This window comes from Eumetopias jubatus, unplaced genomic scaffold (assembly GCF_037043125.1).
Source record: "Eumetopias jubatus isolate StellerSeaLion01/CBP00866 unplaced genomic scaffold, mEumJub1_p1.0 scaffold_10, whole genome shotgun sequence".
Classification (NCBI taxonomy): Eukaryota; Metazoa; Chordata; class Mammalia; order Carnivora; family Otariidae; genus Eumetopias; species Eumetopias jubatus.
The window spans coordinates 49,865,443-49,890,916 of NW_028274816.1; the positions used below are offsets into that span (position 1 = coordinate 49,865,443).

A 25,474-nucleotide genomic window follows, 5' to 3' on the forward strand; every position below is an offset into this window, starting at 1 on the left:
AGATTGATGGGGATTCAAGGCTCCCTTTCCCTCCACCAGCCCTTCAGAAGGTGCCATCTTGCCCTGGTGGTATCCTTCAGGAGAGGTCTGGACCACCACGACTTGTACCCTATTTCCCCAGGTGGTTCCTCCCGTAAAAGGCTAAACTACCCTGCGTGCAGCCCATTCTGACATCTATCTTGTCGGGTGGTTTCATCCAGGATGGGGCTCCCGTTCTGACCTCTCCACATTCTTCCTAAGCGGTTTCTCCAAAAAGTAGACTGTACTGTCCTAACTTCTCCCCTCATCCCCTGATGACTCCTCCCTGGATTCAGCCGTAACATATAAAACGTTTGTCCTTCTCCCTTGGTGATTTTTCCTCCCTGGCTCCCTTCATTCCTGGTGGTTTCTCCCAGCAGATTAATTGCTCTCAGCCAAGCGCCGTAACCCTAGAGGCAAACTAGCTTTTCTAAATATGACACAGAGTACCAGACCCCATCGCCAATACCTTCTCCCTCACAGAAGCCTACCTCGACCAGGGCCTCACCCCTGCATTCTATGTGGCAATCCCGGTCTCGCTCTATGAAAACCGGCGGGAGGCCTCTTCCTCCGCTGTACGGAACGGACACGCCTCAAAGATGGCGGCTCGCGCGCAGAAGCACCATTGGGCGAGGCCATGTTCTCGGTTCGACCGCGTCTCTTACGAGAACCGCACCATGTTAACTGTTGGCATGTGCGGCTTCCAAGGTAACTCAGAGCATGCGCACTAACAACAGTTCATTAAAGGAGGTGCTAGAGGCCAGACCGGAAGCGGAAGTGGTCCTCGAAAGGTTTTTCGCCGCTGATGTCAGGCGTTTCTCCGCATTTTAATTCCGAGAGGTCTCAGGTGATTTTGGTTGGTCGTGATTAGGGATTCTGTGGGGTCGATGATGGAGGTGTTGTCCTTAGAGTGAGTGATGGTGGTTTCTGGGCTCAGTGGTGAAGAGTCTGTGGCGTCCGTTGCTGTGAGAGCAGTGATGGGAGTCTCTCGGGTCAGTGATGGGGATCTTTGAGATGAGTATGGGATTTGTGGGCTCAGTGATGGGAGTCAGTGGTCACTGAGCTGTGGAGTCAGTTACGGGGGTCGGTGGGGTCTATGATGAGTTTGCTTTCTAAACATTCATAAGTTTTGATGCGTAGCATTTTATTGTTCAAATCTAAGTACTGGCTTTTTAAAAATTTCAGGTTTTTTCTTTCATCCATGAGTTATTTAGAAGTGCGTTGTCTATTTCATGTAATGCTCGAGCTTAAAATTTTTTTTTACCGTTAGTTCTTGGTCGGTTTTCATAAATGTCACATCTATTACATCAAAACAATGTGTGTTCTCATTGTATTGTTTCATATATATTCTGTTTATCTTGTCTGCTTAATTACAGAGAAAGGTAAACTCACTGGAGTGATTTGTCCACTTGGCCTTCTTTCTGTCAGTATCCGCTCTGTATATTTGAAACTATTATTAGGAACAATTGCTTATTTTTAATAATAGATATGACTAAATAACTCAAAAGATATCATAACAATTCAGGTTCCCACCAATAATTTATAAAACGGGTCATTTTCCCAAATGCTTTCCAGCACTGGATTTTTTAAAGTAAGTTTTTACTGGGTACCTTGGTGGCTCAGTTGGTTGGGCGACCGACTCTTGATCACAGGGTGGTGAGCTCAAACCCTGCGTTGGGCTCCTTGCTGGGCTTTGAGCCTACTTAAAAAATTAAATTAATAAGTTTTTACTATTCTTAGGAGAAATTATATGTAATTGCTGTACTGTGCTTTCCTGTTAGTAAAATTGGCATCTTTTTAGTTAATTACTATTTAAATTTCCTTTTCTGTGAATTTTCATATCCTCTGTTCAGGGTTTTTTTCTGTGCTTTTTTTTTTCCATATTGATTGCTAGATTTTTTTTTTTAATTTAGAGATAACTTGTTACATATTGAAATTTTATATATATCTTCATTTTTATCTTTAAAGTGTATTTTAATATATAATTAAGAAATATCCTCTAACCAGAAATATGTTTTTTTCTTTTATATCATCTGGGTTTTCTCATATGTGTAATAAGGATCTCTCCCACCCCACTACAATGTTCATGCAAACATATACTACTAAAATTTATTTAAATATCTTTTGGGGTTTATAAAATACATATACTTAAATGTTTAGTCCTGCTGGAATTCAGTCTAATGTATAATGTGTGATAGGGATATAGTTTGTTTTTTTTTTCCAGGTGGATGGTCAATTATGTCAGTGCCACTTACACAATAAATGTCCTGTGCATACTCATTGAATGCCATTTTTGTTACATGTATAAGTCAGTATTATCTGAGCTCTTATTTTCTCTGATTACATTGTTTTTATATTTAGTTTTAATATCTAATAGAGAATGGTAATTGCTGATATTTATTATATGCTTCTTGTGTGCCAGGGAGATGTTGAATACTTTATGAGCATCATCTCATTTAATTTTTATAACTCTATGCAATAGATACTTTCATCCTTATTCTTGAAACTAAAATGGAAGGAACTTCTTCATATTCTCATAGTTGAAAGATATAAGAGCTACAGTTCAAATTTTAAGTAATATTACTCCATATCTCATGACTAATATCCATCACAGCTTTCATTAAGCTTTATATTCTCCACAGCACTGGTTCTCAAGTGTGGTCCCTGGACTAGCAGCATCAACAGCACCTGGGCACTACTTAGAAATGCAAATTCTTGGACCCTGCTATGGTCTGGATGTTTGTGTTCCCCCAGAATTTTTATGTTGAAATCTTAATCTCCAGAAATACCCTATTAGTTGGTGAGGCTTTTGGGAACTGATTAGGTCATGGAAGTGGGGCACTCATAAATGATTAGTGCTATTATAAAACATCCCACATAGCTCCTGAGCCCCTTTTACCATGTGAAGACACAATGAGAAGCTGCTGGCTATGAATCAGGAAGAGGCCCCTGACTAAAATGCAACCATACTGTCTCTTTGATCTTGGACTTTCCAGCCTCCAGAACTGTGAGCAATAAATTTCTGTTGTTTATAAGCTACCCAGTGTGTGGTACTTTATTATAGCAGCCTGACTAGACTAATACAGTTGCTACCTGAGGCCTATTAAATCAGAAACTGGCAGTGAGGTTGAGGAATTTTAACTGTATTCTAAGAAGTCCCAAGTGTTTTGAATCCACACTCAAGTTTGAGAGCCTCTGCTCTGTGTGTCTAGCTCAGGGAACTTCACCTTGGTGTTCACAGGAAAGGTTTGTGTGATGAATATCTAGTATCTGACTGTGTCACATTGTCGTTCTAGGTTTTTTGGTGTCTCTCGGGAGCTCCTGGGTTAGATCTTCCAGACTCCAGCCTGCCTCTCTCCAGCAGCTCTGCTTGAGTTTACAGATGTCTACAAAGCTTTAGGCTCCTGAGAGAATAAAGTTTGAGTCCCACCATGATCATGTCAGCTAATCGGACCTCTCCCCAGAAATCCCTGGTCCTGGTTCCAGAGGAATGTGATAATTCATACGAGGTAAGAAGGAAGAATCCCAGGGGGTAGGGAATTCATCCTGGGAATAGATACCTGTGATATGTCACCAGAACCTCTGGGCAGCGGCAGGTTGGTCACAGGAAGCAACCAGACTCCTTTACTTCCCTAAAGCAAATCTTGATCTCTTCTGCCAAGAATGAGCAACACATGGGTGTCTCCACATCTAGAGGCCAACTGTTTGACAGTGGAGAAGTGGAATGTCCAAAACTGCCTTTTATTTTGTCCTCATGCTGTGCTGATCTTTGGCTGAGGATAAGATTCCTGATTAGAAATTGTTTTTGTGTGTAATTTTCAAAGTATTTCTCTATTTCTTCTTAAACTGTTTCTCCCCACATAAATATTTCTCCTCTTTTTTTTAAATTTGTTTTTTAGATATTGGTTCTCCGCTGATCTATTTTATGAACTACTTCCAAAAACATTAATTCAGGCAGACAAAAAATATGAAACTTTGCTATAATGTTGATTTTACTCTCTAACCAAGAGCATTAAATTAGAAATACGAAGTAAAAGACTTGCACAACTTTGGGAATAGACTTAATATCTGAACTATACATTTTAAAATGGTAAATTTTATGTACATTTTACTACAATTAAAAAAAGTTTAAAAAAGTAAAAGGCTAGCAAAAGAAACCCTCATATCTGAAAACTTTAAACTTTTTTCCTATATAAATATTCTTTAAAGGAAAAACCATAGAGGATCTTAGAAAATTCCTTGAGTTTAGTTTCAATTAAATAAAGAACTACATTTTAAAGTTTGTGTGCAAAGCTAAACTATAGATTGAGGGAAAAAATATAAATTTAATGCCTTTTTAAGGAATCCTGGAAGTTTCGGGGAGAAAAGACCTAAGGTATGAGTAACACTTAGAACTGAAGAAGTTAGAAAAAGAATTCAATAAATATAAAATAATAAGGACTAGAAAATAACAATAAAATAAGGGAAGAAATTAGTCACATAGAGTCAAACATAATTGATGAAGATGTCTGACAGAAGCATAAGTGGCTTCTGAATGTGGTGATCAAGAACCAGGGAGTAAAGATACACTGGAAGTATGTAACAAAACAGGAGAGATGGTTACTGCTTTATCAAAGATTAAAACAATTTGAATGAATATTACACAAAATCATAGAAAAATATGAAAACCTAAACAATAGGGATACAGTTTTACAAAAAATAAATGTCAAAATTGGTAAATACAGATGGTTCAGAATCCCTTGAGGAAATTAAAATGTTTATCAAACATTTCCTACACAGTCAAATATGATGGAAAACATCATGTGGATTAATAGTTGATCTTTATGCCAAAGTTTTGGGTAAAGATGATAATCTAAAATTATTCCCAACCTTGTTTGTGGTGTTTGTTTTATTTTGTTTATATATGAATCTTGATGCCCAACCTGTCAAGAACAGTAAAAGAACTAGAAATTATGAACATAGATGCAGAAGTCATAAATGTATTCAAGAGTACATGAAAACAATGAACATAGATGCAGAAGTCATAAATGAATTCAAGAGTACCTGAAAACAATAGCCAAATAGGGTTTATCATAGGGACATGTGTGAAAGAGACATTATTTCCTCATTTAGCAGTCCACTCCAAATTTAAAATAACAGAGTATCTCAAAAATAATAAAAATGCTATATATCAAAAGATAAGATATACAGCAAAACAGTGTTCAGAAATAATTTAGGAAAATAATTTGTCTTATGCAAATAAATATAAAAATCTAGATGGAGTGGATGAATTTCTAGGAACATATTAAATTTCTCACCAAATCTTTAATTACTATTTACCACATTTTCACTTTTAGGTATTAAGATTTTTATTTAAGCTAATTCTACTTTTGATAAAATTAGGATGCAGCTTTGGAGAGATTAATTTGTACTGATTTTATTCTGAAATGTTAAGTTTTGTGTAAAGTGTGTGTGTGTGTGCAAATTTTATGTTTAATATTTCTGAATGTTATATAGGCACATGAATTTTTTAAGATACAGAATTTGCTGTCTTATCAATAAGCCATCTTATATAGTTATGAGGTTTGTACAGTGTGTTTTTTGTTTTGTTTTTACCTTATCTGTTGGAGCTGAGAGATACTGTTTCCCACCACAAATATATTTCTGTCTATATTTATCTGTAGTTTCTGTTCATAAACTTCGATGCTATGAAATTTGGTGTGGTGATAGTAATGACATCTGAAATTAATTTTGGATTGTGTCCTTGTTATATTTAATAATTTTTCCCTAGAATTCGGCTCTATCTGATATTGAGATGGAGTTTCTTGTTTCTTTTCTGTTGGCATTTCCAGATACGTCTTTTGCTCATCCTTTTACTGTCATCCTTCGGAGCCCTTGTGCACTTTTTCTGTACAGCAGTTTGGAAAGATGTATTTTCCATACATTTCTGATAAAGATACTTCTTTTATATATCTTTCACCTTATACTCTGTATTCTTAACTTTGGTTCTATGTCCCTTCCGGTAATTTGGAAGGTTTGGATTCTTTTCTGTATGGTTGGTTCTTTTAATGTGATCTTTGTCACATTAACATTTTGAACTCAATCTTTTTTTTTTTCTTAGTATTTCAAGTTTTTATCTAAATTCTAGTTAGTTAACATATAGTGTAATATTAGTTTCAGGAGCAGAATTCAGTGATTTATCACTTACATATAACACCCAGTGTTCATCACAAGTGCCTCCTTAATCCCCCATCTAGCCCATCCCCTGCCAACCTCCCCTCCAGCAACCCTCAGTTTATTCTCTATAGTTAAGAGTCTCTTATCGTTTGCCTCTCTCTTTTTTTTAACTAAATCTTTTAATCTCTTGTTTTAGACAATAACTATTAAATTTATACTGTGACTAATGATAAAAGTTCTATGCTTCCACTTCAAGGATTCTTTTGTTTGTTAGATGTTTTTTATTGAACTCTATTTTTTTTCTGTTTTCCTTTAAAAGTCCTTATTTCCATTTCATGTTGCTCACTTGTCTTAATCTGCTCCTTGCCACTTTTTGTGTTTTCACATGGTGTTTTATTGCTTTCAGAGGGACCTCCCATTTCTGTATTGCTTGTTCATTTTCACTTCTTTACTGAGTTCTGCCAATTTATTTTTTTAATTTACATAACCATTTTCTTTTTTTTTTTTTTTAAGTTATTTATTTATTTATTTATTTATTTGACAGAGACAGAGATAGCGAGAGCAGGAACACAAGCAGGGGAAGCGGGAGAGGGAGAAGGAGGCTTCCCGTGGAGCAGGGATCCCGATGTGGGACTCGATCCCAGGACCCTGGGATCATGACCTGAGCCGAAGGCAGACGCTTAACGACTGAGCCACCCAGGCACCCTACATAACCATTTTCTTTAGCCTGTTTGCCCATTATTTCTTCCTTGGACTCTTAGATTCCTGTTTATTTTAGGTAGTTAATTGTTTTAGTGAATTCCTTGAAATCATGGTGAATGTGTTTTCTTCTATATTGTGGTAATTTATTTCTAGCATGTTCCTTTTAATTTCTTTTTTTCTCTCATTCTTTTTGCTATAGTATCTTTGTACATCAGGAAATGTTTATTATTATCTTTGAATGAGGAGATTTTTTCCTGGACAAACTGTTTATAAGAAGCTCATTTGGTAAGGAGTCAAAGCTACTAATATGACATCTTCTTTGTTCCCCATTAAATTCTGATGACATTGGGTTTGAGGACTGGGGTTTTGGTATATGTAGGGTATCAGTATCCACGTGTGTCAAAGAGAAAAATTGGAGCTCATGTATTCTTTGCAAGTATATACGGAACATTTTTCAAAGAAATGACAATTTTTTTTTAAAGATTTTATTTATTTATTTGACAGAGAGAGACAGTGAGAGCAGGAACACAAGCAGGGGGGTGGGAGAGGGAGAAGCAGGCTTCCCGCGGAGCAGGGAGCCCAACATGGGGCTCGATCCCAGGACTCTAGGATCACAACCTGAGCTGAAGGCAGACGCTAACGACTGAGCCACCCAGGTGCCCAGAAATGACAATGTTTTAAGCCCCATAAACAGAATCAACACATCAGAAAGAAGCAAACTATCGGGCGCCTGGGTGGCTCAGTTGGTTAAGCGACTGCCTTCGTCTCAGGTCATGATCCTGGAGTCCCGGGATCGAGTTCCGCATCGGGCTCCCTGCTCAGCGAGGAGCCTGCTTCTCCCTCTAACCCTCCCCCCTCTCATGTACTCTCTCTCTCTCTCATTCTCTCTCTCAAAATAAATAAATAAATCTTTAAAAAAAAAAAAGCAAACTATCATCTGTGACCACAATTAAATGAAGAAAAAAAATAGTAATTTTAGGCATTAAAAACCGCAGATATCTAAGATAGACTTCCCACAGATACAGATATACTTTGTCCGTCCTTGTCCTCCCTGGATGCTCTTTCCCTCCCCTGAGTACAGTGGCCTGCGCCGTGCGTACAACTCTCGAATCTTCATCTCCATGTTAGCTCTATTCAACTACTTAGTGTCCATCCTCGTGTATATTTTATCACCTAAATTTCAATATGTACAAATCAACGGTTGTACTGAATAACTGATAATTGAGTCCCTTTTTCTCACCTTCACACCTGATACCGGTTTTATCTCCTTAATATCAATCCCTTCAATAGCATTACTACTCCAGCCTTAACTTTAGGTAAGTAAGAAATTGATACTGTCTCACGTGAATTGTGCAGGGGCCTCATGACTGACTTTCCACTCATGCCTATTCTGAAATGTTGTGTTTTGAGAATATACCTTCTTCAGTATATTTTTTAAATCTTTTTATTTATTTTGAAACAATTATAGATCCTCAAAGGGCATTGCAAGATATAGTGGTGGTGCATAATTCTTTTTGTTCATTACTGGTTGTAACTTGTTAATATTTTGTTGAGGATGTTTGCATCGAAGTTCATGAGATATATAGTCCTGTAGTATTCTATTTTGTGCTGTCATTGTCTAATTTTGATATCAGAGTAATGCTGGCCTCACAAAATTAGTTGGGAAGTGTTCTCTTTTATTTTCTAGATGAGACTGTGTAAAAATGAGACTAATGCTTCTTTAAATATTTAGTAGAATTCTCTAGTTAAACTATCTGGGCCTGGAGATTTCTTTTTTTCAGGAACTTTTAAATTAAGAATTTAATTTAATGGTTATAGGATCATCATCTTTTCTGTTCCTTAATAGTTGACTTCTGGTAGTTTGTGGTTTTTGAAGAAGTGGTACATTTCTTCTACATTTTTGGGTCTATTAGCATAGAGTTTTTACAGTCTCTTATTTTCCTTTAAATGGCTGCTGGATCTGTATTTTTTTTTTTTTAAGATTTTATTTATTTATTTGAGAGGGAGAGAATGAGAGACAGAGAGCACAAGAGGGAAGAGGGTCAGAGGGAGAAGCAGACTCCCTGCCGAGCAGGGAGCCCGATGCGGGACTCGATCCCGGGACTCCAGGATCATGACCTGAGCCGAAGGCAGTCGCTTAACCAACTGAGCCACCCAGGCGCCCTGGATCTGTATTTTTTTTAAGGTTTTATTTATTTATTTTGAGAGAGAGAGAGCATGAGTGGGGGAAAGAGCAGAGAAATGGGGGGAGAGGGACAAGCAGACTCTGTGTTGAGTGCGGAGCCTGATGCAGGGCTCGATCCCAGGACCCTGAGATCATGACCTGAGCCGAAACCAAGAGTTGGATGCTTAACCGACTGAGCCACCTAGGCACCCCTGGATCTGTATTGATATTTATTTCATTACTGACATTACTGACATTACTGACATTTGTATCATCTTGTTATTTTTGCCAGTCTGTTGACTGTTAGGTCAATCAAGAAAGCTTATCAATTTTATTGATTTTTGTCAAATAACTGGATTGTGTTTTATTCATTTTTCTTGTATTTTTTTTAATTTTGTTTTCAATTTCATTGATACCTGCTCTTTATTATTTTCTTTCTTCTGCTTGCTTTGAGTCTGTTTTGCTCTTTTTCTAGTTTCTTGAGGTAGGAATTTAGTTTAGTTATTTAACAGTTTTCCCCTTTATTTTATTGATTTATGCTTGACATATAACATTATATTAGTTTCAGGTATATAACATAATATGATATTTGTATATATTGTGAAATGATCACCACAATAAGACTAATTAACATTCATCACCACATATAGTTATAATTTTTTGTGTGAGTGATGAAAATTTTTAAGATTAAGCTACTCTTAGCAACTTTATACATTACAGTATATTACTAACTATAGTCATCATGCTGCAACATTATAGCCCCATGACATATTTATTTTATAACTGGAAGTTTACTTTTTGACTGTCTTCACCCATTTTGCCAACTACCCATCTCCCACCTCTGGTAACCGCTAATCTGTTCTCTATGGCTGTGACTTTTGTTTTTTTATTTTGTTCTCTTTAGTTTTGAGATTCACATATAAATGAGATCATAAGCTAATTGTACTTCTCTGACTTATTTCTCTTAGCATAATATCCTCAAGGTCCTTCCATGCTGTCACAAATGGCAAGACTTGTTTCCTTTTTTATCGCTGAATAATATTCCTGTGTGTGTGTGTGTGTGTGTATCACGTTTTCTTTATCCATTCATCAGTTAATGGACACACGTTGCTTCCATGTCTTGGCTATTATGAACAGTGCTGCAGTAAACATGGGGGTGCATATATCTTTTTTGATTTATTTACTTAAGGGAGGGAGAGAGAATCCCAAGCAGATTCCATGCCGAGCACAGACCCTGATGCAGGGCTTGATCTCATAACCCAAAAAAACCTATGAGATCATAACCTGAGCCAAAACCAAGAGTCAGATGCTTAACCGACTGGGCCACCCAGGCATCTATCTTTTTGTGTTTGTTTTCATTTTCTTTTTGATAAATACCCAGACATGGAATTGCTGGATCATATGGTAGTTCTAGTTTTAGTTTTTAGAGGAACCTCTATACTGTTTCCTATAGTGGTTGCACCAATTTACTTTTTTTTTTTTTTTAAGTAGGCTCCACACCCAGCATGGAGCCCAACATGGGGTTTGAACTCATGACCCTGCAATGAAGACCTGAGTTGAGGTCAAGAGTTGGTCGCTTAACCAACTGAGCGTGCCCCCCCTGCGCAAGTTACATTTTTACCTACAGTGCACGAGGCTTCCCTTTTCTCTACTTCCTCATCAGTAATTGTTACTTGTTTTTTGTTTTGTTTTGGTAATAGTCTTTCTGACAGATATAAGGTATCTCATTATGGTTTTGATATGCATTTCCCTAATGTTTAGTGATATTGAGCACCTTTTCATGTACCTGTTGGCTTCCTCTATGTTTTTGGAAAAATGTCTATTCATCTCTGCCCATTTTTTAATTGGATTGTTTCCCCTTTTCTAATGAAAGCATTTAGTGCTATAATTTCTCTTTCAGCATTGCTTTATGTACATCCCAAAGGTTTTGATACACTGTATTTTCACTTTCAGTTCTGTGTATTTTCTGAATTTTCTTTTGAGAATTCCCCTTTGACTTACAGGTTATTTAGAAATGTGTGTTTAATTTTCAAATGTTTTGTAGCTTTCCAGATAGTTTTTGTTACTATTTTGTAATATAATTCCTTTGCAGATTTTTCTGTTGTCTTTGTTACTGATCTTTAATTTGATTCCATTATGGTCAGAGATGCTATGTATTATTTCAGTTCTTTTAAATTGGTTGCGATTTGTTTCACAGGCTAGGTTATGGTCTGTCTTGGTCATTGTTCTATGGGTGCTTGAAAAGAATGTGTACTTCACTGTTGTTAGTTGGAGTAGTCTATAAATAATAATTAGATCCTATTGTTTGTTCTTCTATATCATTATTTCCTATCTGCTGTTTCTATAAATTGCTGAGTGTGGGTATTCAGCTCCCTATAATCTTTTTTTAAAGATTTATTTATTTATTTGAGAGAGAGGGAATGTGTGGGTGAGTGGGGCGAGGGGCAGAGGGAGAGAACCCCCAAGCAGTCTCCCCACTGAGCACAGAGTCAACATGGGATGCCATCTCATAAACCACAAGATCATGACCTGAGCTGAAACCAAGACTCAGACGCTCAACTGATTGAGCCACCTAGGCGCCCCTCCTATAATCCTTTTATTTTTTAAATGTATGACTCGGGGCACCTGGGTGGCTCAGTTGTTAAGTGTCTGCCTTTGGCTCAGGTCATGATCCCAGGGTCCTGGGGTTGAGCCCCACATTGGGCTCCCCACTCCACGGGAAGCCTGCTTCTCCCTCTCCCACTCCCCCTACTTGTGTTCCTTCTCGTTGTGTGTCTGTCAAATAAATAAAATATTTAAAAATAAATGTTTATCACTCTAGGTAAGAGTTCCTTCAATTATGCATTTACAGATTAAATTTTTTTAATATGGAGGATCATGTTTTTAAAAAATATTTTATTATGAAAAGAAGTCAAGGTATACAAAAGTAAAGAGAGTAGTTTAAGGAGCCCTTGTATCTGTTTTGCTTACCACCTAATGTTAGAAGTTGTCAATACTCTGCCATTCTAATTCCATCTAAAACAACCCTCCTGCCCCCTTAGCTGCTGGATTATTTTAAAGCAAATCCCAAACACCTATCTTATCTGCAAATACTTTGACAATGTATCTCTAAAGGTGAGAGTTCTTTTTTTCTTCCTTTTTGTTTAATATAACTAGTATGTCATTATCACACCTAAAACAACGGTAATTCCTAGATATCATCTAGTACCTGGTTATTGAGTTCTTTAAATATGTCATAAATGTCTTTTTAATGTCAGTTTGTTTTAGTGAAGGGCCAAAGTCTACAAGTTGCATTTAGTTGGTATGACACTTGATTCTTTTTTTTTTTAAGATTTTATTTTTAAGTAATCTCTACACCCAGTGTGGGACTCAAGACTCACTACCCTGAGATCAAGCATCACCTGCTCTACCAACTGAGCCAGCCAGGCACCCCTTAAAGTCTCTTTTAATAAAGAAAAGATTCCCTTCCACTATCTTTTCTGTTGTAATTTATTTTTTTGAAGAAATGGGCCATTTGCTACCTTCTGGATTTAGCTGACATTTCAGTCTTATATTGTTCCATATGTTCTTCTTTCTTTCGTTTTATCTGTGGATGATTTGTTTGATCTGGAGGGTTAGAAGATTCAGGTTGGATTTTTCATTTTCTTTGATAAGACTACTTAATGGATGGTATAATGAAATCAATTACTGTATCATTTTAGGAGGCACATAATTTTTGGTTCTCTCTTTTGTAATGTTAAAATTGATCGTTGGATGTAGATGTTATTAGCTGGTCCATCCGTTGTAAACTTCTCCTCAGCCTTTCACTTGAAACAGTTAAGCAATCATTAATGATTACTGAATAAATTCATTATTTCATAGGAATTACAAAATTATGATATTCCAATTCTGTTCTAATGTCTTCATTTATTAGCTAGAATCATTCTGTAAGAAACTTTTCCTCATCATTTATTTGGTTATCCTGCAATAGGGATCTTATATGAAAAAAATTAATATAAATCTAATTAATTACCTTTACTGAAAGTAAAAAATCCTTACTTGTTCTGTGATCAAACTGTTTTTTCCATAACTACCTTCCTGACATGACATGCAGACTTCTCTCTATTACTATTTAGTGTTCCCGAAACTCATCATGTATTTTCCTATCTCCTCACGTTTGTCTTCTCTGGGAAATGACCTTCTTCCCTACCCTCCATTTTGTATTACATTTATCATCTTTTTTTTTTTTTTTAAGATTTTATTTATTTACTTTTGCAAGAGAGAGCAAGAGTACACACACAAACTGGGGTTGGCGCAGAGGGAGAAGCAGACTCCCCACTGAGCAGGGAGCCCAATACAGGACTCGATCCCAGGACCCTGGGATCATGATCTGAACCAAAAGAAGATGCTTAACTTAGTGAGCCACCCAGGCGTCCTACACTTATCATCTTTCAACTTAAATTCAAGTAATAAAAACTTATTGCCCCATGTCAAATACACCTTTTCCTTTTTTGAGTCCTCAGTGTGTTCTAAAGAGATTGACTTTTTGACACTTCAGTGAACTTGTGTCTTCTTTTTGTCTTCTTTTAAATCTTAGGACTTTTAAGTTGCTAGAAGATTAGAAACAAATAATTCATTTCTTTTTTCCCAGGATTAGCATAATGACTGGTCCTAAATTGCTCAGAAACTGTATCACAGATTATTTATTCATCCACTTGCTAGAAGACTAAAAGAGCCTATTTCATTTTTCAGTTTTGAAAAGTAATTAACTATAGTATAGAAAAAATGGCAGAAATTCTTTATTGGATTTCTTTCTTCCACAAAATATTGTGTAAAACTAGATATGCAATATGCACTCTGTATAAAATACCATTTTTAAAAGTTCCTGTATTAAACAGGTATATGTATTTATCAAAATTTCAAATGGTATATCGTGGATTTGTACATTTCATTGTGAGTAAATTTTACCTTCAGAAAGGTGAACAAATATTACACTCTGGTTAATGATTTGCATTCTCAAATATTTAGGACAAAGTATACTGGCATTTACAGTTTACTCTGAACTGTATAAAAGTAAGATGGATTGATGGATGGATAAATGTGTGATAAAACAAATAAAATGTTAATGATAGATCCTGAGTGGTGGGTATACAGATTTTCACTGTGCAGATTCTTTAAAATTTTCTGTATGTTCAAAATTTTCCATAATAAAACGTTAGGGAAATGGGAGGTGAGTTTTTAAAAAGAGGAAGTAGGGGCACTTGGATGGTACAGTCGGTTGGGCATCCAACTCTTGGTGTCGGCTCAGGTCATGATCCCAGTGTCATGAACTCGAGCCCCACGTTGGGCTCTGCACTCAGCATGGAGTCTGCTTGAGATTCTCTCTCCCTCTGACCCTCCCACTCTTGTGCGCTCTCTCTGTCTAAAATAAATGTATCTTGGGACGCCTGGGTGGCTCAGTCGGTTAAGCGGCTGCCTTCGGCCCAGGTCATGATCCCATGGGGTCCTGGGATCGAGTCCCACATCGGGCTCCTTGCTCAGCAGGGAGCCTGCTTCTCCCTCTCTCTCCCTCTGCTTGTGCTCTCTCTGTCAAATAAATAAAATCTTAAAAAAATAAAATAAATAAAATATATCTTTTAAAATTAAAAAAAAGAGGAAATAACAACAAAACCCACATTCCATATTCCTACCTATAGTCTCTCCATCCCCCAAAGCTAATTATTCACATTGAACAGGAATGTGCCCTTACAGGGATCGGTGTCCTTCAGGGATGTGGCTGTAGATTTCAGCAGAGAGGAGTGGCAGCATCTAGACCTTGCTCAGAGAAACCTGTACCGGGATGTGATGCTGGAGACCTACAGTCACCTGCTCTCTGTAGGTAAGCACAGTCACTTGGGTCCACACAGAGTGTTTCCATTCTTAGTTGCTGAATGCTGTCAGACATCTGAAGTATGATGGTTTTGTCCTTGATTTGTCTAGGATTCTTTATCCCCTTGGGCATTCTGATTATTACTCTGTTCCCGGAAATACATGGTTACATTCCTGAAGAACAAAACTTCATTGAACAAGACTTTATTGATTGTGCTTTGAAACATAATTAGCTGATCCAGTCCTTTATCATTTCTTACGAACAGGGTATGAAGTTCCCCAACCAGAAGTTTTCATGTTGGAGCAAGGAAAGGAGCCATGGGCATTGCAGGGTGAGAGCCCACATCAGAGCTGTCCAGGTGAGTGACTGTGACTCAGACAGATGGGAGAAAGGGGAGCAAATCTCAGCTGTCTTGAGAAAAACTGGCATCTTTGAAATGCTATGAAGAGGACTCTTTTGGAAGGCTTTAACTTTTTTTGTATTGCTTGAAGACCCTTGACATTGGCCTCTCAAATGACTAAATGCCTTCATCATGTCTAATCATCTTCTTTGGCTTTTTAGAATCTGGATCACATGCCAGTCTGCCTCATTAAAGGTTTTCTTTTCTTCTTGATTATGCTCCTTTTCTCAGACATTCTTTTTCTTTCTGCCTTCCCCATTGTCCGAGAGTCTATGCATTCAGGCCTTCGTGGATCTGCTTTCTTTCAAAGTTACTGTGAGTCCCACACTCCCAGTCCTGCTAGTCCCCTGTCACTTCTTTCTTTCCACTACGGGATGCTCTAGAACGTTAACTCCCAGCAGCCTGTCTTCCTTTTTTCTCCATAGGCACTAACATAAGATTTCTCATTTCCTCATTCCCCATGCCTTTCACCCAACTGATGACTTAGGGGTAATTGTCTCTTAATCTTTAGGAGGACTTTTTTGATATTCCCTTCCAATGTTGGTTGACTTCACACTAACTGGGGTCTCTCTGCCTCATTGGCTGATTTTTGTAATTGTTTTATTTCTATACTTCACATGATGAGTTTGAGTTTAATCATGGTCCTCATTCAGGGCACACTGCCATCATCAGTCTGGGTAAAGATTCTCTATTACAGTAGTTAGACCTTATCCACAATTTCACTTTATGCAGTTACAGTTACCCATAAGTCACCCATGGTCTGAAAATATTAAAAGGAAAATTCCAGAAATAAACAATTCATAAGTTTTAAATCGTGTGCCTTTCTGAGTAGCATTATGAAATCTCTTGCCATCCCACTCCATCCTGCCTGGGAGTTGAATCATCCCTTTGTCCAGCGTATCCATCCTATAAATGCTACCTGACCACTAGTCAGTTAGTAGGTATCTTGGTTGTCAAATTGACTCTCATGATATTGCAGTGCTTCTGTTTAAGTAACCCTTATTTTACTTAACAGTGACCCCAAAGCACAAGAATAGTGATGGTGGCAATTCCGATATGCCAAAGAGAAGCCATAAAGTGCATCCTTTAAGTGAAAAGCTGAAAGTTCTTGACTAGGAAAAAAAAATCAGGTTCAGTACTGTCTGAGGACTCAGGCATCCGCTGAGGGTTTTGGAACATGTCTCCTTCAGATAAGGGGGGAACTCCTCTATTTTATTTTTTGTTTATTACCATTTCTTTTTCCCCACACCCATCTCACTTCTGACCATAGGCAATTGTTTTATATGATGGAAACATATTTTTTAATGCATGGATATTTTAAAATTTAAAGTGACAGGGATTATTCATTTATATAAATGTTGCTGTGCTGTATATCTTGTTCTTTGCCTTACTTTTTCCACTTCTGTCCATGGTGCATTATGTTCATAATGTTTATTTACTCTAACCAGTGAATTATATCCTAGAATGTTTCCTATTGCCACTGTCACTAGCCTCTTCATCAAATGAATCACCCTCACCCTTTCCTCTGTTCAACATGGATGAGCCATATGACCCTCCCCTCTAGCCTCTGCCAACTGGTCTTTGAGCTAAAACATCATTCTCCTTTGAGGAGAGTTTAGGTTTCAAACGTCACAGCAGAAAATTTCTGAAAAAGCTTCTTTCTACATTGAGAAGGAAGGTGATGCTACAAGTGATATTTTGTTGTATTTCATTCTAGAAGAATTGTGGCAGATGGGTGACCAGATAGAGAGCTATCAGCAAAGAGAAAACAAATCTTTAAGAGATGTTGCTTTCATCAAGAAAATTTTGACTACAAAGAAGGATTATGAATATAAGGATATTAGAAAAATAATTCATGTGAGCCAAAACATTCTTTCACCAAAAAGACCCCATCAATGTGACTCATTTGGAAATGCTTTGAAGCATAATTTAGATTTACACAGTCATTATAGAAACAGTGCATCAAAGAACATTAATAAGATTACTGAAGATAGTAAAATTTCTTCCTGTACAGACCCTGAGTGTTCTCCAACAGGAGAGAAGTTATGGGACCATAATCAATGTGGAAAAATCCTCAGCTATAAACAAGCACCCTCTCAACATCAGAAGATTCATACTGGGGAAAAATCTTATGAATGTGCTGAATTTGGAAAGATCTTCACCCAGAAGTCACAGCTCAGGGTACATCTGAAAGTTCATACAGGAGAAAAACTTTATGTGTGCATCGACTGTGGGAAGGCTTTTGTAAAGAAGCCAGAATTCATTACACATCAGAGAACCCATACTAGAGAGAAGCCCTATAAATGCAGTGAATGTGGAAAAGCTTTTTTCCAAGTATCTTCTCTCTTAAGGCACCAGAGAATTCATACTGGAGAAAAACTTTATGAATGCAGTGAATGTGGAAAAGGATTCTCTTATAACTCCGATCTCAGTATACATCAAAAAATTCATACTGGAGAGAGACACCATGAATGCAGTGATTGTGGCAAAGCATTTACACAAAAGTCCACACTCAAGATGCATCAGAAGATTCATACAGGTGAGCGATCCTATATATGTATTGAATGTGGACAGGCCTTCATCCAGAAGACGCACTTGATTGCACACCGAAGAATTCATACTGGAGAAAAACCATATGAATGCAATAACTGTGGGAAGTCCTTCATTTCTAAGTCACAACTCCAGGTACATCAGCGAATTCACACAAGAATGAAACCCTTTGTATATACTGAATATGGGAAAATGTTTAACAATAGTTCCAACCTCATTACACATAAGAAAGTTCAAATTAGAGAGAAATCTTCCATATGTACTGAATGTGGTAAGGCCTTTACATACAGGTCAGAACTGATTATACATCAGAGAATTCACACTGGGGAAAAACCTTATGAATGCAGTGATTGTGGAAAAGCCTTTACTCAGAAGTCAGCACTCACAGTGCACCAGAGAATTCATACAGGAGAAAAATCATATGTGTGCATGAAATGTGGACTAGCCTTCATCCAGAAGGCTCACTTGATTGCCCATCAAATAATTCACACAGGAGAGAAACCTTATAAATGTGGCCACTGTGGGAAATCCTTTACTTCCAAGTCACAACTCCATGTACATAAACGAATTCACACAGGAGAGAAACCTTATATGTGCACTAAATGTGGGAAGGCATTCACCAACAGGTCAAATCTTATTACACATCAGAAAACTCATACAGGAGAGAAATCCTATATATGTCCCAAATGTGGAAAGGCGTTCACGCAAAGGTCAGATTTGATTACGCATCAGAGAATTCATACTGGAGAGAAACCTTACGAATGTGGTACCTGTGGAAAAGCCTTTACCCAAAAGTCACACCTCAATATACACCAGAAAATTCATACTGGAGAAAGACAGTATGAATGCCATGAATGTGGGAAAGCCTTTAACCAGAAGTCAATACTCATTGTGCATCAGAAAATTCATACAGGAGAGAAACCTTATGTATGCAGTGAATGTGGAAGAGCTTTCATCCGGAAATCAAACTTCATTACTCATCAGAGAATTCATACTGGAGAGAAACCTTATGAATGCAGTGATTGTGGGAAATCCTTCACCTCCAAATCTCAGCTCCTCGTGCATCAGCCAATTCACACAGGAGAAAAACCATATGTGTGTGGTGTGTGTGGGAAAGCCTTTAGTGGCAGGTCAAATCTCAGTAAACACCAGAAAACTCATACTGGAGAAAAGCCCTACATCTGTTCTGAATGTGGGAAGACCTTCAGACAGAAGTCAGAGTTGATTATACACCATAGAATTCACACTGGAGAGAAACCTTATGAATGCAATGACTGTGGCAAATCTTTCACTAAGAAATCACAACTCCAAGTGCATCAGCGAATTCACACAGGAGAAAAGCCTTATGTATGTGCTGAGTGTGGGAAGGCTTTCACAGATAGGTCAAATTTGAATAAACACCAGACAACACACACTGGAGACAAACCTTATAAGTGTGTAGTCTGTGGGAAAGGCTTCGTCCAGAAATCTGTGCTCAATGTCCATCAGAGTATTCACACTTGAGAGGAATGGTATGAGAAAACCTCAGTGAGATCAGGTCTGATTTTACATCATTGAATTTGTGCAGAAAAATATACATATTATCATAAGTAGAAATACCCCATCAAAATGTCACACATTACTGTACAGAAGAGGGCCTTGAGTGAAGGGGGCCCTTCCCACATTGTCACTACCTTCATTAAGCCTTGAGGCATTCATACTGGAAGAAAAAATTTTGTCAATTTGACAGATTAGAAGAAGGCTTCTCACGAAAAATATGATGGAACAGGGACGCCTGGGTGGTTCTGTCGGTTGAGCATCCAGTTCTTGATCTCGGCTTAGGTCTTGATCTCATGGTTGTGAGTTTGAGCCCTGCATTGGGCTCCAAACTGGACATGGAGCCTACTTAAAAAAAAACAAAAACAAAGACAACATACATATATATATATTTATATATATGTATGTATGTATGATGGAACATTGTTACCAAATTCTGCATAGGAAAGCTTATATTATGTCGTGTTAATGATAATCCTGTTTAGTTTGGAATAGGTAAAGTGCCAACAAGTTGAATGGTAGAACAACATAATATATACAATAGTGACAAACCCTAAGTTCTGTGAGATGTTTGCTGCAGAACACATTGTCTGACAGTTTTAGGTGTTTTTTCATACTTCTCTTGAATCTAACATGGTTGTGTGTATCCAACCCCCATTGAGTATTTCTGTCAAGAAAGAGATAACTCAGTAAAAAAGTTCTTTATCTATACAGACACAAACCTCAGAGTGTATGTTGACCCATTATCCTCTAGCATCATGACTTGTAACCCGCCTTTATCATCTACCAGTAAAGTGTCTTTGACCCTCATGAGTCCCTAGCACATTGTCCTCTGACACCCATAAGTGCATTAGTGCTAAACACTGTGTCTGCTGACTGCCATTATCTCATTTAGCTCCCAGCCTAGTGTTTTATGAACTTCTACTACCCTCAGGAAAGTTTCTGAGGTAAGAATTTTCAGGTCATTTTGGTCAACTTTTCATCCAGTCTCCCTTTTGCTGTCATAGTTCTTCCAGCTCATTTGCCTTCCTTAATGACCTGACATTTATAATAATAACAAATCAGTAACTCATATTTAAAAAACCTCAACATTTGTTCATGTCTTCTCTGTGTCCATCTTCATGCCATGGGCTCCACAAGCACCCCTTCCCATGTGCCTCACACACATCAGTTCAGGTCCTGTCTCAAGGCCTTTGCACTCTCTTTGAAGAACAAAGTTCCTCGTATCTGTGTGGTTAGCTCCTTCATGTCTTCCAGTGGCACCTTTTCACAGAGGCCCCTGTGCTTTCCTGCCTGGTTTGAAATTTTGGCCCCCTCCCCTCTATCCTTTATCCTTCTCCGTAGCACTTACTGCCATGGTACCCTGTATATTTTACTTACTTGTCTATGGCTCCCACACTAGAATGTTTTTCCCTGTTTTGTTCACCACTGTGAGCCTTGACCTGTGCCTGACAACAACAAAAGCATTCCATAAATGCACATTGTGGAGTGTTGACCCTGTTCATCACAACTTCCCTTTGATCTTTTCTATATTGCAGCAGAAGATGCTCCAATGGGGAGAACAAACTTGCCTAAAACACCAAGCTTTTTCATCTCTAGTTTTTACCTGGGCTGTGCCTCCTTCCTGGCCCTAAAGCTGAAATATCACCATAAAACTTTTGGTCTGATGCCAGCCACTTGAAAGAAGGGAAAACTGACACAGTGGAAATCCCACACAGATGCTTGGTGTTCCAGGATTTCTTACCATGATTCAGAAATACCACAGTGAGCTCCAAAATCATTGCAGAATAGCCTGCTCACTTTGCCCTAGCATGCACAACCTTACCCCACCCCGGACCCTTACCTATAGACCCACTCCTTATGCTCTGACAGGCCCAAAGCTAATAGTATGAAGGGGCTAAGAGCAAACAGGGCAGACCTTCTTTGGAAGTTAGGTGTCTGACCCAAGACTGGCAGCAGTGGCCTCTGATTGAACACTTAGCTGCTGGGCAGCCAAATTGGAACCAGCAGAATGGTTCCTCCAGGTCAGTCCACTGGTAACAACTGGGAATGGGAAGTAGTGGGGTTGTGCAGAGATGGCTCTCGCCTTTGTGAACAACAGCATAGTGGTTGAGGATTGGGACAGAACCTGGTCAAGGGGGCAAGCCTGGGAATTGCGCCTTTACCCTCTTCAGATTTTGTGACACATCCCATTACTCCACCTTAGATCAGTGTCTGATTCATCTTTAGCTCCCTTTCACCTCACCCTTTCCCAATATCTGATGATCTACCATATGCCTTCTTCTATCTTTGAACAATGTATGGTGGGCAACCCACTGTTAACCCTCTTTACTTCATCCAGTACTGTATCTGGGGCTTCTCTAAATGTCTTGCAACCCAGAATTCTGCCCCAACTTAGGACAGTGTTTGCTGACCCCTCAAGAGAGTGTCTTGAGACCCCCTTATCCTACCCCAGCACAGTATCTAGATACCCATTATTCCTCTTTTATTCCACTACTATGTGTTTATCACTCCTCCTTAATTCCAGGAAATAGTGTCTGGAGATTTTCTCATTACCTCCTCCACAATTACTTCCAGCATAACGTCTGTTACTTCACTTGTGACAATGTCTACTGTAACCTCCATACTCCTCATTTATTCCTACTTTCATGTAAGTAGTGACAGATGACCACTTACTGCAGTCCTCAGAATAGGGAGCTGTGATATACTGCCCCCCCACCCAACTATTAATAATATCTTCCTTTTTTTTTAAGATTTTTATTTATTTATTTGACAGAGAGAGAGCAAGGGAGGGAACACGGGGAGAGGGAGAAGCAGGCTTCCTGCTGAGCAGAGAGCCCGATGCAGGGCTCGATCCCAGGACCCCGGGATCATGACACGAGCCAAAGGCAGACGCTTAACGACTGAGCCACCCAGGCGCCCCTAATAATATCTTTTAATACTCTCTCTCTACTTATAGTAGGATGGTTTCTGATCTCCCTCCATTACTTGTCCATCACAACAACGGTAACTAATTATCTCCCATTTCCCCACCTAGCAGTGTCTGTAATGATTCCCAATCCAGCATGTGGTGATGCCCTCAATAACTTCTCTGAACGCTGGTAAGTGCCATTAACCTGCTTCGCTCCCCACAAGTAAGGGCATTGACTGATAATGCACCATAAACTCCACATTTTCATCTGCATTTTGGAGCCTCCACTATCCCCCTTCTCTGTAGGACCGCTTAATAATCAGCAAAAAGTCTGTTGATGTCCATTACCCAGTAACACATTATCTGTGACCACTCCATTAAATCCTGGTAGTATTTGCTTTTCCCCAGTTGGTCGCCACTAACATAATGCTGATTCCCCATTGCCCACATTGCTTCATGAGGCCCCTGAGTGGCTACTGCAAGTTCTCCAGCATTGCTTCTCCACATCCTGACTGTTTGCATGGACAGGAGACCTGGAAGAGGGAGAAGGGTTGAGGATGAGATCCTAGCTTCATAGATCCCTCTGGGGAATTAGTGGCCCAGAGTGGGCTAGAGAGGATCTGAGGGCATCAGAAGACCACAAGCTGGCTTCCCATGATGCAATCAGAATAGAGAATAGAGAAGGCTATGGATGTGGATCCAAATCCTGGTGCCAACACTGATCTGCAGACTTTCCCTCCTGGCCTCAATTGCCTCATCTATAAAATGTAATTATGGAGAATGAAGTGACTTAATGTAAGTCAGGGCTTATTAAGGGAGCAGGGCTAGTGGAGCCCACTGAGGGTATCCTGTTATTGTTAATAACATTACTAGTTATAAATTGACACAAGCATCTGACCAACATCTGTATGGCTGTGCCCAAACTTCACAGAGGGAAACATGTTATTTTATTGTAAGTTACTTTCAATTATTTCTCTTTTATATGTATTATGATACTGGAGTACTGAGATATTTTTAAAGTCAGATATATTGAGTTATTATTATAGATAATATTTACCCTTTTTAGTATACAATTCTGAGTTTTGACAGATGCATACAATTATGTAATCAACACCATAATCAAAGACAGAGAACATTTCCTTTATGCCCCAAAATTCTTTCCTATCCCTTTTTAGGCAGTTTCTCTCCCTATTTCCAGCCTCTTGCAGTCACTGATTTGACCTGTTTCTTGTCTCTATAGTTTTGCTTTTTTTCCACAATGTTATAGAAGTATGTGTGCATGTACATATGCATGTATCTCCTTTTGAGTCTGACATCTCTCATTTTATGATTTATTTGAAATTCATCCATATGGTTGTATGAGATACAGATAGAAAATAAGCTGATGAAAAGATGCTCAACATCATTAGTCAGAAAAATGCAAATTAAGACCATGATGAGATACCACTACATACTTATTAGAATGGCTTTAAAATTTTTTTTTAAATAGTACCAAAAGTTGTCAAGGATGCAAAGCAGTGGAAACTTTCATGTGTTGCTGTTGGAAAGGTAAAGTGGTTTATCCACTCTGAACCAAAATTTGGCAAGTTCTTATAAAATGAACCATATACTAACCCTATGACCCAGCAATCCCACTCCTTGGTATTTAACCTATAGAAATGAAAAATTATATATGGACTCAAATGTTCACAGAAACTATTGCCAAAAGATTGGAAACAACCCAAATATCAGTGGGTGAGTCATGCAACGAATTGTAGGAAAGCTATACAGTGGGATACTACTTACCCATAAAAGGGAATGATTTATTGACACAAGCTACAATGTGGATGAATCTCAAAAGTATTATGTTTTATCATGTGATAAGTTAAATTATATTTGATAAAAAATTATTAGATATTAGATTATAAATATAAATAGGTTTGTATAATTTTGTATGTGCATATTACATATAATAATGTATATTTACAATATATAGCACATTATAATATTTATTGTATATTCCTTATAATAAAATGCTTATTTTGATACATAATATGTATTGTATGATTATTGAATTATATAATTTTTATAATTTTTCAAACTTTCACATAACACTTCAGTTATTTGTATTTTTACATGTTTACATTTAATGTTTATAGTATAAAGTTGTAACTATAATAAAAGAGAGCATATTGTCTGGAGAGCCTTTAGTTGTAGCTGGTCAACATTTTTATTTGTCAACAGCTCAACTCTGGCTGTTCTTAACATCAAGGAACCTTGCTCCACTTTGCCCAGCTGTGTTCTCTGAGAGTATTCTGCCTCCCCAATGCCCATGCAGCTTGCTGTCTTTTCCATTCTTTGGAGAGCCCCCTGCCACTATCCCTCAACCATTGTATGTGAAGTAACACTTCTTGTGATCACTTTGTATTTTGTACTATTTTTGTGTTGCAAGTACCACCATCTGACCTGATATTAAATATTTCTGTTTTTGGTTTATCATTTACCTCTCCCTACTGGACTGTCAACTTCATGATGCCCAGACTTTATCTTGTTCCTACTGTGTTCAAGGCACCCAGCACAGCACTAGCACAAAGCAGACACTCTGTATAAGTTATTTTTTTTTAAGATTTATTCATGAGAGAGAGAGAGAGCCTGCTTGAGTGGGGGGAGGGACAAAGGGAGAGACTCTTCAAGCAGACTCCCTACTGAGCACAGAGCCTGAGATGGGGCTTGATCCCATGACCCACCACACCCTGAGCTGAAACCAAGAGTCAGATGCTCAACCGACTGAGCCACCCAGGCGCCCCTCTGTATAAGTTTGTTAAATGGAAGAATGAATGATAGTAATAGCATCAAGGTTGACCAAGTGCCCCACACCAAGTGAGCTAAACTCATGGGGGGGCGATGAGGGAGGGAGGATAGGTTGGTTACATGCCCTCTAATTCAAGATTTAATGCCCCTTCCCACACCTCAGCACATCTAAGCCCTAACCCTTCCTCACCCAACCTCAGCAACCCCATCCTTCCCCTCCCCAGTGTATCTGACCTGCATCCTTCCCCAGCGTCCACAAGGTCAATGCTGTGTCTCCTTACTCAGCCTCCTGGTTGCAGTGGGCATGTAGAGTGGGGAGGGACAATAGCAGAGAACTGATAGGCAGGGGCCATCCTGTCACCGTCCACCCCAGCACTTCTGTATCCCATGATCTCATGT

At 38.4% G+C, this 25,474-nt stretch overlaps 1 protein-coding gene across 5 annotated transcripts; it reads left to right on the top strand.

Moving 5' to 3' along the window:
• Nucleotides 1-784: 784 nt before the first annotated feature.
• LOC148163212 (uncharacterized) lies at nucleotides 785-24,212 on the top strand. 5 transcript variants are annotated; one of them, XM_088028422.1, is made up of 6 exons: nucleotides 806-865; nucleotides 2,900-3,025; nucleotides 3,315-3,527; nucleotides 14,771-14,897; nucleotides 15,154-15,246; nucleotides 17,006-24,212. In XM_088028422.1, the coding sequence occupies exons 3-6, from the start codon at nucleotides 3,450-3,452 to the stop codon at nucleotides 19,339-19,341; spliced, it is 2,634 nt and encodes an 877-aa protein (XP_087884548.1). In that variant the 5' UTR covers nucleotides 806-865; nucleotides 2,900-3,025; nucleotides 3,315-3,449; the 3' UTR covers nucleotides 19,342-24,212. The 5 variants fall into 5 exon arrangements, with proteins under 5 accessions (XP_027946491.1, XP_087884550.1, XP_087884548.1 ...); XM_088028421.1 differs by lacking the exon at nucleotides 806-865 and adding an exon at nucleotides 875-1,010; XM_028090690.2 differs by lacking the exon at nucleotides 2,900-3,025 and having other exon boundaries at nucleotides 785-865.
• The last annotated feature ends 1,262 nt before the right edge of the window (nucleotides 24,213-25,474 follow it).

Bases quoted from the DNA above. Each gene is read 5' to 3' on its own strand.
- LOC148163212 (XM_028090690.2), top strand. From the start codon at position 3,450: ATGATCATGTCAGCTAATCGGACCTCTCCCCAGAAATCCCTGGTCCTG. The intron at 3,528-14,770 runs GTAAGAAGGAAG...GTGCCCTTACAG, and splicing joins AATGTGATAATTCATACGAG to GGATCGGTGTCCTTCAGGGA. The intron at 14,898-15,153 runs GTAAGCACAGTC...TCTTACGAACAG, and splicing joins CAGTCACCTGCTCTCTGTAG to GGTATGAAGTTCCCCAACCA.